The following is a 16,585-nucleotide window of genomic DNA, read 5'->3' on the forward strand; positions in this document are numbered from 1 at the left end:
GAAGGCTCTCGATGGCTCAGTGTCACTGCTTACAATCTAATTTTCAAGAATGAACACGAACTGCCTTCTCTAAAATGTCATGAAAAGAGCGACTCTAATGCATTGCGACCATGCGGAATATCGCCACAGAAGCACCCAGAGACTGGTTATTAAGTTGCCATTTAGGATACCACCGAAACTTCAGCGTAGCGATTCCAGTCTTCTGCAAAAACATATGCTGCAGCTGGAATTTCCTTGTGCGCTACGTGCACTTAATGCGACCCACCGAGTTTTCATACTGCGCAATGCCGTACGCTATAATCCATGAAGCAGGTGCTACACGACAGCCCTCAATGCTTGGAAGGGCGACTGAGATCTATTGGTGATGTTGCCCGCCTCGACCACCTACCGTTCCGAGAGGACGTTATATCAAGAGGCCCTGGCGTGGTTAGAGATCTCGTTCTCAAGCCTTCCAGGACTTGCTTAAATTTTTCCAGTGTACGGGTCTGGACTGTAGGCTATGAATAGACGTACCTGTTATGTGGTTTGCATCTCCCTTCCAAGAATGAACACCAAAGGGTGGCGGTAAGACATCTCACCAAGCATGCTTGATCAAATGAGGTTTTGCTACATCTATAGAAGTCTAGCATTTTGCCCATCTCGCTTCCTTCGGTCATTTTCATCAACCACCTTGTTTCCTCTTCTTTCCCTTTTGCTTTTCTCCCAGCTCAGTGTAGCTGGCTACTCTGAGCTATATATATATATATATATATATATATATATATAGAGAGAGAGAGAGAGAGAGAGAGAGAGAGAGAGGGAGGGAGGGAGGGAGAGAAAGAGAGAGAGAGAAAGAGAGAGATCAAGCAGCAGCCATGCCAAATCCAGAGGGGTAGACAAGGCGAAGCTCCGCCTCAAAATTCAAGCGTTCGGCCATGACCACGCCCCGTAAACCTCCTCTCCAACCGCTGTCTTGTCTGTCTCAGCCGCTTAGGAAAACTTTCTAGCTGATGTTGCGCCGCGGAGTCTCCTGGAATCAAGTGGCTCATCCGGATGGAGACAGGTTTACATTTTGAGTGACTTTAGCTTTTAGTTGGTGATGATGATGATGATATTCGCGTTCCCTTGGAAAGAGGGTGGCGGCAAACATCACGTAGCCTGCTTGAATAAATTAGGTCCTGCTACACCTATAGAAGTCTCGCATTTTGCCTATCTCGCCTTGATTTTGAAGACAAGGTCTTTGCCGACTTGAGACGGATTTGGCGTATCTGGGATCTGGGTATCTTGCAACCACTTGTAGAAATAAACAATTGGTATGGCGAGTTGTAGATGTCGTATGAACATGACAATGATATTAAATGATACCTCGTCATGCCGAGAACACACAGCAATAGCCATCAACTATAAACACAAGAAAAGGAAACGAGTGTAAGGAGCCGTAAACTGGATTGAAAATAAGCCTGAGTCGATGTCATCCTCTGCCATGACGCCACCAAGTGCGATCTAACTTAATATAGATTAACTTCACTCGTCCGTCTTCGACGTATCCGACTCTGCGTCTAGCCCTAAACTATCGGGCCCGCCAGGAGCCGCAGGACGTCGAGCAGCTTTATCAAGCATGAAGACATAGATAACAATTTCGGGGAGCTGCTAAGTGAGATATATAGAGACAACTGAGTGAAAATTGCGCGGGAAGGCAGAAATTGTGATGAAGTGGTGGAAATTCACCGAGGACTGAAGTAAGGATGCCATAGCAAAGTGTGGGTGTAGGCCAGTTGGTGATTCGTGTTGTTGAACGGCTTCGTGTTGCCCCTTCTTTCAAGTCTTGTGTTTTTCTTGCAGCAACCTCCCCCCCCCCCCCAAAAGAAAAGAAGGATGCCCTCTGTCTCCAATGTTGTTCACCCGCCATGGTTGCTTAGTGGCTATGGTGTTGGGCTGCTAAGCACGAGGTCGCGGGATCGAATCCCGGCCACGGCGGCCGCATTTCGATGGGGGCGAAATGCGAAAGCACCCGTGTACTTAGATTTAGGCGCACGTTAAAGAACCCCAGTAAGTCGAAATTTCCGCAGTCCCCCACTACGGCGTGCCTCATAATCAGAAAGTGTTTTTGGCACGTAAAACCCCATCATTTAATTTAAGAGTTAGGTGCATGTTAAAGAACCCCAGGTGGTCGAAAGTTCCGGACTCCTCCACTGCGGCGTGCCTCATAATCAGAAAGTGGTTTTGGCACGTAAAACACCATAATTCATTTCCGTTGTTGTTCGAGCTTTATGTTACGGGCATAAATATACCATTAGAAATCAGTCAATGAGGATTTGATTTATCATACAGCCGTAATGGGCAAATGGTGTAACAGAAGGATCCCCCACTGACGTATGCGGACAGCAACTGCCGGACAATGCAAGAGATTTACACACAATGATGGCCAATATGTGTGGCAACTCAACGCCAAATCTAGGCCTTAAATTCAGCACAGAGAAATCGGGAATTATCTTTAATGAAGAGACGTGGTTTCGACTCAACAGCAAGTTATACCCTTAGTCAAGTGATATAAGTACCCCAGAACATGAATAAACGAAGGAATGGCTTACTCAAGCACCCACCGAGATAATCTGAAAATAAAATGGAAGAGGAATGCAGCAATAATGAAACATAGGGCCCTTTGGGGTCGCAATATATATGAGGTGGTGCGCGGAATCTGGAAAGAAGTTGTGATGCGAGCGCTGACGTTCGCAAATGCCACTGTGTGCCTAAAGCCGGATGCATTGTCGGGGTTGCAAGTTGGACAAAGATCAGTGGGCCGGTTGGCTTGGGAGCCCACGGCAAAACCAAAAATGGGGCAGTGCAAGGGGACATGGCTTGGGCCTCATTTGAAGTCAGAGAAGCGCAGAGAAAAATTAGTTTAGAAGAGGAACTCAGGAAAATTGGTCAAAATAAATGGACGGCTAAAGTGCACAATTATCTGTCTTTGAAAAGCGCGGACACAGAATGGAGGATGAGATCAAGAAAGTTGGCAACCAAGTATGAGGTAGCTGATAGTGCAGATAAACAAGTAGGATTGATCAGCAAGAAAGGGAGAGCAACAGAGACAGCGAATCGGACGCAAAGAGTGGAAACGAAAAAGACCACGGAGATTTACAAGGGAGAGAAAAGGAAATTAGAAGGGAAAATCGGTAGGATAACACAGAGGGCAGTGCCTTGCTATTTGAGGCTGGAGCTGGTTGCCCAAGGACAAAAACATATCGAAGCAAAAATTCGTAACAGCATGAGGCTTGTGCCTGCTGCAGCAAAAATCCGGAGACGACTCGGCACATTCTAACGGAATGCGAAGGGATTCATCCAGCGAGACCAACATGTAATGTACAAGTTCCAGAAGTGCTTGGATTTAAAGTAGACGGAACTATCAACGGATTAGCAGTCGAGATAAGGAAGAGACGTTTGGAGTATTGGTGGAAAAAAATCACGGAAGAGACTGATACGACCGGATCTATTACAGGCATAGGGAAAGGTACAAGGTAGATAGATAAGATTAAAATATTTTTACAAGAATGCTGGAAGGAAAAGCATTGATGGCATACTTGAGTAACTCATCAGGTTAGGTGACGATTTGAGGCCGCCCCGTTTCAAAGGAGATGCCGCATCATCATCATCATCATCATCATCATCATCGTCGTCGTTTGGGGGCCCTAGCGGAAGACATCCGCCCAGTACAGACGCGTGGCTGCCGAGACATCTGAAGAATACGAGTGTCACCTACGCAATAGGCCGGCCATGGAGATGCGACAGGCATAATCATAATTGCGTGTGAAATACAATACCAGAAGATAGTAATTAAGTGAGTAATAAACGTGAACCATGAATAACATGATTGATAAACACATAGCGTGAATAATAAACATGTAAACTTGTGAACATTTAAGCAAACATGCTAGAGACAGAATAGAGACATAAAATCAACATTTATTCATCAAATCACTTGAACAACCATGTACAACTAAGGTAATATAATTTAGGTATATTGAAAACAATTATACCGAACTTGGCCGCTCAGATGACTATCAGTACGTCGAGTTTCATTTACTTGTCGTCATTAGTTAGTTCACAGTGCAGTTGTAAACGTTACAGAATTCCCGTCTGCTGTCAATGCATGGCCGTCTACGGACGGAGTATGGTTACAAAAACACGGCTGTAACTTTGTTTTCTCGAAACTGTTCCAAAACAAATCAAAATACAATTAGTCGCTAAGACTACTCTAGCATTACGGCGAGTTTCATATACTTTTTGTATTTACGTCGTTGACAGTGAAGTTGTAAATATTGTGGAATCCCCGTCTGCCATGCGGTGGTACTTGCACCCTTCACTACTTCATAAAAAAATAAGAATAAGTCACTCCACAGTGAAAAACTGTATTTTTTGTGTGTGCCCCTGAATAATAATAATAATAATAATAATAATAATAATAATAATAATAATAATACCTATATGTACATAGATGCTACGATTAAGGTAAAACACACCACAACTTCGCTGCTCGTCCTTCTTCACAGAGTGGAAACGCTGATGATAGCTTTTCTGCTATTTAGCCGAATGTGTCGATAATGACTAGTGCACATATTCTATTTCTTCCCCCGTAGAATACGTTGTGGTACTTTACGTTGTACGACCTTTGGGACTATTCACTGCTTCAAGAAAACTTCTCGCAAATTTGGAGAGGACATCTTGCACAGAGAATGTCTTCTTGGGCTAGCTGATGTTTGCTGTATAAAACATTGTTTTTGTAGCGCAGAAATTTACGAAAGTGAAAAAATGAAGAAAACTAGTTGAAGAAAGAGCAGACATAAATGCAGTTGCTAATAGAAGGGTAGGTCCTTTCTTGATGCCTGCTCTTTTCTTTTACTAGCTTTTTCTTTTTCCGAATTTCTGCGCTGCCAAAAACCATGTTTTTTACCAAAGTTGGAAGGGGATAGCATGGAGCCCTCGTGGAAATCTCGCGGGCGTGGTCGATGACATCTCGCAGACACGAGATACGTGTCGTGAGCGCAGTGAGACGGACGAGATTTAAGGCAGCACTAGTTCTGATTGCACTTCCCTCTTAGCGCTTCAAAAACGCGAGTGTTTAAAAGTCTGCGAACTGCAATTAAGTGACGAACAGTACAAAAGTCCCTGCTCAGTGTCGGCGGCCAGCAGGTGGGTATACAGATGTGAAACAATCACTTGCCGATTTAGAAACTCGTATTCCACTTGGACCATTAAACGGTTTAATTAAGGCTATTCATGCGCCCCTGCTACGAAAGTTCTAGTTTGTTATTATTCTGATGCTATATTTTAGTTTCTCTTTTCACATATTGAAAGGTCTACGGTGTTCTACATTTTGTACGTTCTTCGCACAGAAAAACGTGCACTTTGCCAGAAATATGTCTATCCGCTTCGCTCTTCTGTTGTTTTGTGCCGTCGGTAAGGCATTTTATCAGTGACCTTTCTTTTGGGGGGGGGGGGGGGGGGGGGTTCGATCTGGGTTTCAACTCTCTTGCTGCAGCCGGCACTGTTTTTAAACCATGCCTTATCAAGCGTTACGGATTTGTGTATATCAGCATATCGTGTGCGTATCTCAGCAAGTCGCGCAAGTGATTACTTCACTGACTTGGTGCCCTGGTCTATGCTGGAAAGAAAAAGAGAAAATCTTCTTCAGTTCATTTATTTATTTATTTATTTATTTATTTATTTATTTATTTATTTATTTATTTAATCAATTAGATTGCGAACCTTTAGTATTCGTAAGAAGATCAAGAAATGCGTACCCGCGGCTAACAATCGTACACCGAAGTTCACGCTAGAAATTTATGCCTCAGAGACTGGAGACTGTAGCCTTATCAACATACACGATATTAAAATTATCGAAGGATGCCTGCGCAACTATTATCCAAGCAAATTCGTTCTTCGATACTGCGAGGCTCCCGTGCAACGGTACTTTGTTGAAGGAAACCACAGCTATTCACCACCTTCAGACCATGCATCGCATTGCAGCGTCCCTGCAGGTTATAATTAAAGTGCTGAAAACGAACGGGTTGCGCTGGAGCTTACAGGTTGACGTGGTTAGGTTAGTAAGAACGACGAGAAATGTGTTTCTTATATCAGTGTCGCGAATAAGCACTGCGAGAGTCGTATGCTGACAAAAAAAAGAAAGAAAGTGCAGTTTAATGCCGAAAATATACCACGACAACTCGTAACTTTTAACGTTCTGTTATGAGCGCTTCAGAGAGACAGTAATGTCTCGTGTTGTCGAATGGGCAGAAAGTAGCAAATCTGGTGCTTCCTGCATTCGACATTTGAAGTTCATTTGAAGTTCGTGTGATTTGCGCCACTTTTAAAAATATTTCAGGGTCAAAAAAAATATCGCTTAGGCTTGTTTTGTGCCTCGTTACGAGGCACAGAACAAAGCAATGAGGACAAGTGGTTCTCCGCTATCAAGAGCCCCGATGCCGGGGCGCAACTATGGGCTGTCCAGAGGGCCCACGATGCGGCGGTCGGGCAAGGCCTGACTGTCTCAACGTGGGAGCGGCCCGCAGCGCGCTGAGTCGCGTACCTCAGGACCTTATTAAAGTTTTGCATCCATCCATCCATTAGGCCATCGGCTACTGAATTTCAAAAGAATTTTGCCCCCCGAGTGTCGCGAGAATCTTTTTTTTTTCTCACCCTTCTCGTTCAACATTACACAAAGAAATATGAAATTTTTTTTTTTTTTTCAAGTAAGGGTGAAAGGGGGGAGGGGGTTGCAAGTGCCGTGCCTTCCTGGCCGACGTTCTCAGAATGCAGCCTGTTGTGTCTCGCCAAGTTCTGCGGTGACGTCTCGTGCCAAAAGTGACGACGCTATCGTTAAGAATTGCCTGCGCACGAAGTTTAGAACTTAAAATAGAAAAAAAAATCATCACGATTGATGAATTAAGCGTTAATTATGCTAGGTTGTCCGGTAATGGTAATGTACAGTGGCTTCGGAGACTCCTTACAAAGCAGCAGAATATGTTGGCGCTATGAAACCACCTTTTCTTTAGCACCCTGACACCATGCAGCTTGTCCAAACAATTTCAATTTAACGTTCTTGTGTCACATGTGAACTGCTGCAAGATTTTACGAAACACGCTCACCTTGCCTCTACGCACTATTTTCCACGCAGAACTGAATATCTTAGTGCCCTAAACCGAGGAGAACCTTTGTGACTAGAATTAGACAGCATCGATACTCCAACTTCAGTGACAAAAATAGTGCTGTCAGGACTCCAGTTGAGCGCCCCGCAACGCGAATTTGCGTATAGCATTGTTCTTTGGAAGTAGGCTTTCACTCACGAACAGTGGCAATTTTTCTGAAGAAGAAACGTACGGCGTAGGTTGTGAGGATGAAATGTTTACGTGATGTTTCAGTGTTAGAGATAATGATTATGTACAATTTCACAATTTTTACATTGTTAGAATATGTAGACACGTGTAAACCACTTGACAAATATACTCAATGCCCATCAGTTCACTAATGATTGCTTTGACCGTCTCTTGAACGGCGACGTCACAGGCGGCTCCACGGGTGGATTCACTGGTTAGGGCGGAGTAATACCAGTATGGCGTCACTGCTGACGTCAACGCGCACTTCTGGAAGAATCCAGAATCCGAAAGCGGTTGTGTGAAGCGATAAGTGGTTGCGCGCTCTTTCATTGGTGGTGTACCGCGTCTGAAGGCCACATCGTGCGCTATCTGGGCTTTTGATAACAGCTGTACGCTCCAAGTAAAGTCCTAAGTCACTGGTCGAGCCGCTGCATTAGGCATCACTGCCACCGGTATCGGCCCACGAAAACGGTTACATAGCCTGCATGAAGAACCTGTCTACATTTGGCAAGAATGTGCGTCAAAAAAAAAAAAAGATATTGTTCTTTCTCGGTCACAAAAGCCTTGGCGTCATCCGAGTACCCTCGTTATTCAGGTAAGTTGTCGCTGTACGTTCTTTCACCTTCCTTCCATTGAAACCATTATATGGCCCATAAATAGACTTAGCATCAAGTAAAATATAAGCTTTACAATATCACAGCCTAGATTCGAAAATAGCCCGTGTAACCCCCGTATTCAGAGATGCACCTTAACTCGAGGCCCGCCCTTGACTTCATCTAGACGACGCCTGACGTGAACGTGCCAATGTTACTCATTGATTTTCTTTGGGCTCGTTCTCGTCAGGCGTTATCTTGAGAAAGTCAAGTATGTGCTTCAATTTAGGACGCATTTCTGAATACGGGGGTAAGATTTCTCTCGGACTTAGCTTTGTCGCAGGGCCGATACGATGGCAGAAAAAGTTCACCTAACTGTGATAAAAAAGGTGACATCTGAATAGTTTTTACGGTCCAAGTGATGACTTGGTTATGAATTACGAATGACGCCGTAGTGGGATGATTTCATTATCTTTTTACGTAAGAATTCTCGAATTCGCTTCCATCGAAATGAGCCTTTGTACCCAACGCAAAACTGTGGAAGCTATCTCCTTTATATATATATATATATATATATATATATATATATATATATATATATATATATATATATATATATATATATATATATAGTGCAACTGATGGTGGTATTCTCCAGACAACCGGCCGCTGCACTTCGCTCCTCGAAGAGGCAGGAGGTGTGTCGAGCGAGCTCCTGTACAATACTGGAATTAGGATGAAAGTGGTTTAAATCCTGTAATCCGGGACCTCAAAGAGGTGCGACGTGCCGCTTGTGCATTTCTCTCAAATTCACGGCTAAATCGCCGCAGAATGTTTTGCTCATTCTTTCTTCTTCTAAAGAAGGAATTTGATATTGGAAAGGCCGATTCTTTTTACCTCCTGATGAGCAATCGTCGAAAGTGAGTCGTAGTTTCAAGAGGCTTCACGAGATCTTTGGTTGGGACCTTACTGAGTATTGATGACATGACTGTAGCATTTTTCGATATCATTACTTTATTTATACCATCGATTGGATAGCTACCACGGGCTTGACACGTTAACACTGTAAGTGCAAAATGAGCGTTTTTGCATTCCACTTTCATCGGAATGAAGCCACTGTGGCCGAGTATCGAAACTATGGTTTTGTGGTAAGTTCCACGGCGCCATATCCTTTGAGCCATCAAAGTGGATAAAACATCTGGAAACACGAATATTTGACGAAAAAGCTTATGAACACAAATTTTTGAGATATCCTTGAATTCTCTGCTTTGTTCGCTGAACGTTAAGGCTGTTTCACATGCTGCGATTGGAGCGCGAAATATCGGTGCAGTCGCACGCGTCGTAATGCAATATTTATAGGGCTCATTTCACACGATTGCGATTCCAACAATAAGGCGCGCTGGCACGACGCCCAGGGTTGCTTCCGGCCAAGTATTGTGGCATATGCCACAAAATGTTCGAAATAATAAGAAAAACCCTTTGCACTATGATATTGTTGACCTGTTGTTAATCGGAGCAAAAATTACGCGTGTTTTGTCATTAAAAAAACGATTTCAAATTTCAATTTGTTTTGGAATGCGCAACAGCGATTCCTGAAGTTCAATGCGAGGAGACAGGGCGGACGTTCATAGTGGTTCGCAGCTGGTCGTTCAGCGCTGTCCATCGTCTCATGTGCCTTCTGTGCCCGTGTAGTTCTGCCTGCGCTGCAACAAATCACAAGATGACCTATCAACAAGCCCACATGGTTATCCTCGTCGCATATGCAGCATTCGGAATTCGGCTGCAGCGAAATCGTCGAGTCAGCACTAAGAGGCCTTCGCGCTATACCCGTGTTTAGCGTCAGCTTCCTCGGCAGTTATGCGTACTTTGCTCGTAACTGCGCATAAACGGCGCTTGCTCCTAACCCTATTCTTGTACCAAACGCAGCGGCAAGCACCAACCCGAAAGCTCGCGTCTGCCCCTAAAGACAGTCACGAATAATGTGTGCGTGTGTGCGTGTGCGTGTGCGTGTGCGTGTGCGTGTGCGGGTGCATGTGTGTGTGCGTGTGTGCGTGTGTGCGTGTGTGCGTGTGTGCGTGTGCGCGTGTGCGTGTGTGTGTGTGTGTGTGTGTGTGTGTGTGTGTGTGTGTGTGTGTGTGTGTGTGTGTGTGTGTGTGTGTGTGTGTGTGTGTGTGTGTGTGTGTGTGTGTTTACTGAACGTGGAAATGAATTTGTGTTCTGAACTTCAATCTTAGGGCGAGCCTGGTTTGTCCATCACGGCGCGTGGGCTGTGTTTACGCACAGAAAGTCCTCCTTGAATATTTCGGAATGCGTAAAAGCCGACACTAATGTTCTTTACGAGCTGCAGTGCCTTATGCTTAGCATCATGGCATTGTGACGTGAGTGTCGTCTGCTTACTTGCCCATGTGTCTCGCGCATTTATTATACTGCGAATCTGTACCAAGAACCTACATCAATAGGGTGCGGTACGTAGCGATGCGACATATATTTCCCACGGCAGACATGAAATAAGTTTTCAGGAGTGGATTTGTTTGTTTAATAATAAAATAGAGCACTACAATTTCGCATTCATAGTGGCAAGCGTAAAGTAGAGAGAAGAAAGAAGGGAAGACGGAAAGGCAGGGAGGTTAACCAGACTGAGTCCAGTTTGCTACCCTACACGTGGGGAGGGGAATGGGGAGTGAAAGAGGGAGAGAGAGAACTTAGGTGTAGGATGTCTACAGTCGGGCACTCAAGTCTGTTGCCCTCAGGTAGCGAAAAAGCGCTCGAACTGCTTTCTGGGCCAATGAACTGTGAGGCCAGGCTCCCAAGATCTTCGCTTCCGTAAATGGCCTGTCATCCAGTCTATTTAAGGCACACTGGAGAGTCTCGCGTTGATTATCGAAGCGAGAACAGTGGTACAGAAGGTGACTGATGGTCTCTTCACACTTGCACTTAGCGCACATTGGTGAATCCGCCATTCCAATACGATAGCTGTAGGAGTTGGTGAATGCTACTCATACCCACAGCCGACACAGCAGTGTTGCGTCACGTCGTGGAAGGTTCGCTGGTAATGTAAGATTTAGTGATGGGTCGAGGCTGTGTAAACGACACTTAGAGTTCTGTGGTGTATGCCAGCAACCTAACGTGATTGTACGAGCGAGATTCCGAAGCTCTCTTGCAGCATCGACTCTGGATAAAGGTATAAGGAGTGTCGGTGAGCCAGCCTGGGCGCGTCGGGCAGCGTCATCGGCGAGGTGTTTACCAACGATGCCACAATGTCCCGGCAGCCACTGAAATATGATATCATGTCCTCTTTCAGAAGCGCAATGGCAGGTTTCGTTGATTTGTGACACCAGTTGTTCATAATTGCCACGTCGTAAACTTCGCAAGCTCTGGAGGGCTGGTTCGTGCTTGCTGCTGCGTTGACGTGCGTATGCTTCTACCTGCTTCGACAGATTGTCTTAAAGTGGGGCTGAAAACCTCGGACTACCAAATACCTACGCGACTGGAGCAGAGGTCACGGTTCCCTCACTGCAAATTAAAGCAAGCACCGCAATCTGTTAAGCTAGTCAAGCACTTGTACTGCATCAATGTTGGAGCGTGCTAATAGGAGACATTTCGAGGTAGATTTTTCGTTGAAAATGAGAAAGTGCAAAGGAAAGCCTCAAGGTATAATCTAATCTAGTATTCCCGAACGGAATGTATGGGCCAAATATTACGCCTGATTGAATTGCTTGCATTAACCTAATGCTCAAAACGTGGAAGGCTCATTCCGTTTCTTGGTGTCGAAAAGCTGCTTGAATGTCAATATCAAACTACATATTGCAATATTTGCAATATTTGAAATATCATACTACGACCTGCAATATTTTATACGAGCTTTCTTTGTGAACTACAATGGAATAAAACTGCTTACCTTTGCAAGCATTAGAAGCCAAACATTGTGAAATATTTGATGATATCACATTAAAGCTTAATATATGTACAATAAAAGTGCGCCTAAATACAAGTAGACTGAACACACTTGTCTAGAGTGATTGAGTGGCCGGCTGTGGAGAGAGAGAGAGAGAACATTTATTTGTCACGAGATTGGGCGACTTCCTCGCAAGGTGGACTGCGCGAGCGTCCGCAGATGCTACTTCGCGGTAACTGCTAGGCTCCGCGTATGTTTTTTCCTGTAGCCCATAGACCCGGCAAGCGGCACGACCATGCGTGGTGTTATTGCAGTATAGACCTGTACTTATTTTGCGAAATATGAGGACCAATTTGACTGATGTGCGATCCCGTCTTTACATGTATTTAGCATTTGTCTGCATCTTATTATGCGCGTATGTTTGCGCCATGTTCTGACTCTTCTACTTGCAGGGATGTCCCCTTTTTGTTTTAAGTCTGATGCACCACACTCATTGCAACACAGTCATGGGGCCACACAGTAATGGCAAAAATCGCCAGCACTATCGACAAAAGAAATATGATGGAGATCCAATGAGCTTGTTGGAATCGCCCTGAGGCGAAGGTTTGATGCAACCGTCAATTAAATTCTGTAAGACGAACTGCAATGTGTACAGTTATGCTTCTTTTCATCTGATGTGGCACAGCCTCGCATGCGATGCTTGCTTATGCACCACACAGGCCACGACTTTAACGTCATGTAATGTATACAAGGGTCGGTGAACTCACTCAAGAGTGAGCTCACTAAAACTTGGACCGACTCGTGAGACTGAGCTCGTGTGAGCCTGGCTGAGTAGAGTTTCGGTGAATATGAGTCGGAGCAAGCTCGGCTCTGTAGAATTCTGGCTGATTCAGCATCCGCGTGAGCTAGGCTGAGTAGAGTTTTCGGGAGTCTGCAAACATATGCCAATAAATAACTTCACGGAATAAATCAGTACGCCACTGCATCTCAAAATCTAACGAAACGAAGACTCAGATACATAAATGCCATGCAGGCTTCGTATATATATTAAAAGTTGTATGACACTTTAATTACAGAGACAGTAGTGACAAGATATGGTTACACGGGTTTATGCAGTAATACATGCAATTGAAAACTCCCGAGGAACTTTGCTTCTCTGTTGTTGGGCATGGCTTATGCCTCGTGATGCGTCTTCACGCTTGATTAGCTGTGGACATGCAAAAACCACCCGCACTTGAAAGGATGCTATCATAAGCAGGAAGGGATGGAACTGGCTGACCTCCCTACAGGATTTTGATTTGCTTTTGTTTGATATGTGACATACTATTTATAAAAAGAATGTGTTTAATGGCTTCCCGCATTGTTACAAGTGTTTTACAGGAGGTAGAGCTAGAGAAGCAAGGAAAGGCAGGGATGTTTACGGTGAAGTAGCTTCTTAGAATACTGTTGCATGGCGTGACCAGAATAAAGAAAAAAAAAGAAATTTAGTGGGTAAGTGCCGGTGCGGTGAGGATACAAAGTCTGTCGCCATATTGAAGGGGGACCGATTCCCGTGCGGAAAGAAAAATGATACATCCGAAAAAAAGCGATGAGACTGCTTAAATGATGTTTATCGTGCATTAACTCTCCTAAAACAAATTCAGGATGCAATTAATTCCTATTCAAAGCGTTAAATGTGATTTTGTAGGACATTCATTACGATGTATAGTTTGCACGTCCACTTTGCGAGCTCGATAAGCACCCACGCCTCGCAGTGGAAGTAGCAAAACCTTGAAAGGAGACGCTTAATTAACCGTAAAAAATACGCGTGATCGCTGACACGACCAGGCAGTGACTAAATGGTCGCTGCCTCTTTCAACGTCACAGCGCGACGTTGAAACTTTGAATACTATATGCTGTCATGTCATATTCCATCAACAGAGCATTGGACCGTAGTTGCGTATTCTTTAGATTGCCCCGTCCGTAACCGCACACCACACTACAACTGTGACGTTTCTTTTTTTCTCATATTGCCAGTAGCTTGTAAGCACCAAACCAGAATATTGGGTCGACATCCAAAGGTCACGTCTCCTCGTGAGGGACACCTCGTACGATTTCTTTACTACTCGCACTGCGTGTAAGTTAACGAAATGCGCGCAAGAGTATGTACTATCAGCACCCGAAGCGAATGTGAAAAAAAAAAGGAACGTCGCTTGATTAGCACAATAGCGTGTCAGCAAATGCATAGAGACCGCAGAACCGAATATTACCTAGGAGGTTTTGTCTGCCTTGTTAGGGTGTCGGCGCTGACGGCGCGTACCACTTGCGCAATCCATGGCTCCAGTGCTCCCATCCAATGCTTCTACGGCTTCGGCAGCACTGTGAACAGAAAGGATGGAGACGCCATAAGTAATGCTGCCTCTTCCAGCACCGGCAATTGGACAAGCGGCTGTAGCCTGAACAGATGTTGATAGTGCTGCAAGTGTCACTGTGCTGTGCGATGACTGTATGCGGTGACAGTGACCGATTGTGATTGCGTGTCTATGCTCCTTTCTTTCCTTATCTCTACTTTGTTACCACTTTACCTCCCCCTCTCCTCTCTCCCCAGCGTAGGGTAGCAAACCGGATCTTTTTCTCTGGTTAACCCCCCTGCCTTTCCCCTTTACCCTCTCTCTCTCTCTCTCTCTCTCCAGCACCGGCAAGCTGTTCACCCTAACTCTAGCCGACTCGGTGAACCGATCGGCCGTGCAATTACCCGTTTGCTTTTTCCGTTTCTCCCGCAGAACTGTGGGAGCGAGCCCGCACAGCGCAGCGATGTTCAACGGTACGTGACCAGTGAACACAATCTGATATGCGGTTTGTTTATATTCTACGTTATTCACCACCATATCGACCGCTTCACTTAGTTGACAACTGCGACCGCGTTGCCCACCATCACACCTTTCACGGATGTGCCGTTCCCCGGGGAGGAACTGCAGCCGACATTGAGAATATAGCAGGAAGGGGGAAAAAAGCAGAAGGCAGAGAATTGAAACAGATAATAGCCTCGTTCGGTACCCTTCTCATGGGCAGACGAACAGTGGAGCGGAACTATTAGAGAGGGAACGGTGGAAGGGAAGACGCGTGTACGCGAGCAGACGGTGCCGTGCAGTCAATGGCGTTTCTACCCTCTAGCAGCAAAAAGGGGCCTTCACTGACTCGGGGGTGACGTGTGATGGGGCGGTGTTCAAGCAGCGTCTGAACTCGAATGCAGGAAATAGTGCACAACGGCTGCCGGCATGACTGTTGGTCAACCAGGCATCAGCTTCTGGCCCGGATGAAATCAGCTACCATCGCGTGGCCGCAACGGGGAGAGGCGGCACATGCTTAGCACCTTCGCGTCTTCATACGGTCCTGAAGCAGTCACACCGTCTAGAGTCCATACATTTAGAAACGAGATTGCATCATCGCGGCCTACGATATTGCAACGCCGCACCTTCGCGTTAGAATCTCGGAGGCCATCGCATCATAAGTCTTTCGCAAACCGTCAAGTATCCGAAGAAAGTGGACTTCTATCGCCTCATTGCTCCTCTAATTTACATGGGCAAGCACATTAAAAAGGTTATGCTTCTGCGGTAACACTGCGATATAATGAGCTGAGACACCTGTCATCGATTAAGTTAAAATAAATTATGAGTTTTTACGTGCCTGAAAAACAATGCAGTTATGAGGCACGCCACAGTGGGGAACTGCGGATTGATTTTGGCCATCTGTGGCTCTCTAACGTGCACCGAATTCACGGTAGACGAGCACGTTTTTCCACTCCGCCCCCATCGGAATGCGGCCGCCGTGGCCGGGATTCGATCCCGCGACCTCGTGCTTAGCAGCCCAACACCATAGCCACTAAGCAACCACGGCGGGTCGGGGAAACACCTTGGGGTATATTGTCACGTGGTAGTGACGGTGAAGAAAGAAGCAGTACGGTGGAATACAAAACTAGCTTTTATTGGGCGAACCTGTGCCCACAAAACAGGCTACACTTATAGCACAACGAAAGCGGCGAACACAGTCGGCGATCGTCGAAAATCTGATCAGCGGGTCAAGCGCGTCGGCTTTTACAGAGCAGTCATCGAATGTTCCAGACTAAACGTTGGGACCCGCATGCCTTCTACAAAGATCTACACCATTCGTGTCAAGCGATGAAATCAGATAATACAAGGTTCGGCGACAACAGACAGCGGATAGAAGCATCGATAACTTTCCAGAAACTTCGGGTACATGCAGGCGCGTCCATCGCTGTGCGATTACAGTTGTTAAGCGGCGAAACGTGGTCGCCCGGTAAAGATAAGTACACGTGTCAATATTGATAAGCGGGACAGTTTCCTGTGCAAAAAGGTCTTGGAAAGCTGCAAAGATACTTTCATCGATTATATGCTGAGTAAACCGGAAGAATTAGGACAAAATGACACGCGCATGACGGTTTTGTACTGATTCTAATTGGTTAATAAATTCTTGACTAGGATCCCACAAAACACTTGCATAATCCAGCTTAGACATTGCAAGTGTTTTATACAAGATTAATTTAAGAGACGATAGTGCTCCCGAAAAGGTGCGTCTTAAATAAGCTAACGTGCAACTAACATTATAGCAAGGCCGTTCACATGAGTTTGCCCAGGAAAGTTAGCCCATATGTGAACTACGAAACACTTATAGAAGGTCGCTTCGTCTAGCACAGAACTATCAATGTTATAAATACTAATGTTACATGTGGCCGATCTTCAGATGATCTT

General features: G+C 45.3%; 1 protein-coding gene across 2 annotated transcripts in view; it reads left to right on the forward strand.

The window, feature by feature from the left end:
* The first annotated feature begins 5,386 nt into the window (after positions 1 to 5,386).
* LOC126534619 (uncharacterized) overlaps positions 5,387 to 16,585 on the forward strand; it is a 50,560-nt gene continuing 39,361 nt past the window's right edge. For both annotated transcript variants that reach the window (XM_055072334.2, XM_055072335.2), the window contains exons 1-2: positions 5,387 to 5,433; positions 14,600 to 14,640. In XM_055072334.2, coding sequence (XP_054928309.1) covers positions 5,394 to 5,433; positions 14,600 to 14,640 — 81 coding nt within the window. In that variant the 5' untranslated portion in view covers positions 5,387 to 5,393. The remainder of the gene's footprint in view (positions 5,434 to 14,599; positions 14,641 to 16,585) is intronic.

Source organism: Dermacentor andersoni, chromosome 7, assembly GCF_023375885.2.
Source record: "Dermacentor andersoni chromosome 7, qqDerAnde1_hic_scaffold, whole genome shotgun sequence".
NCBI lineage: Eukaryota > Metazoa > Arthropoda > Arachnida > Ixodida > Ixodidae > Dermacentor > Dermacentor andersoni.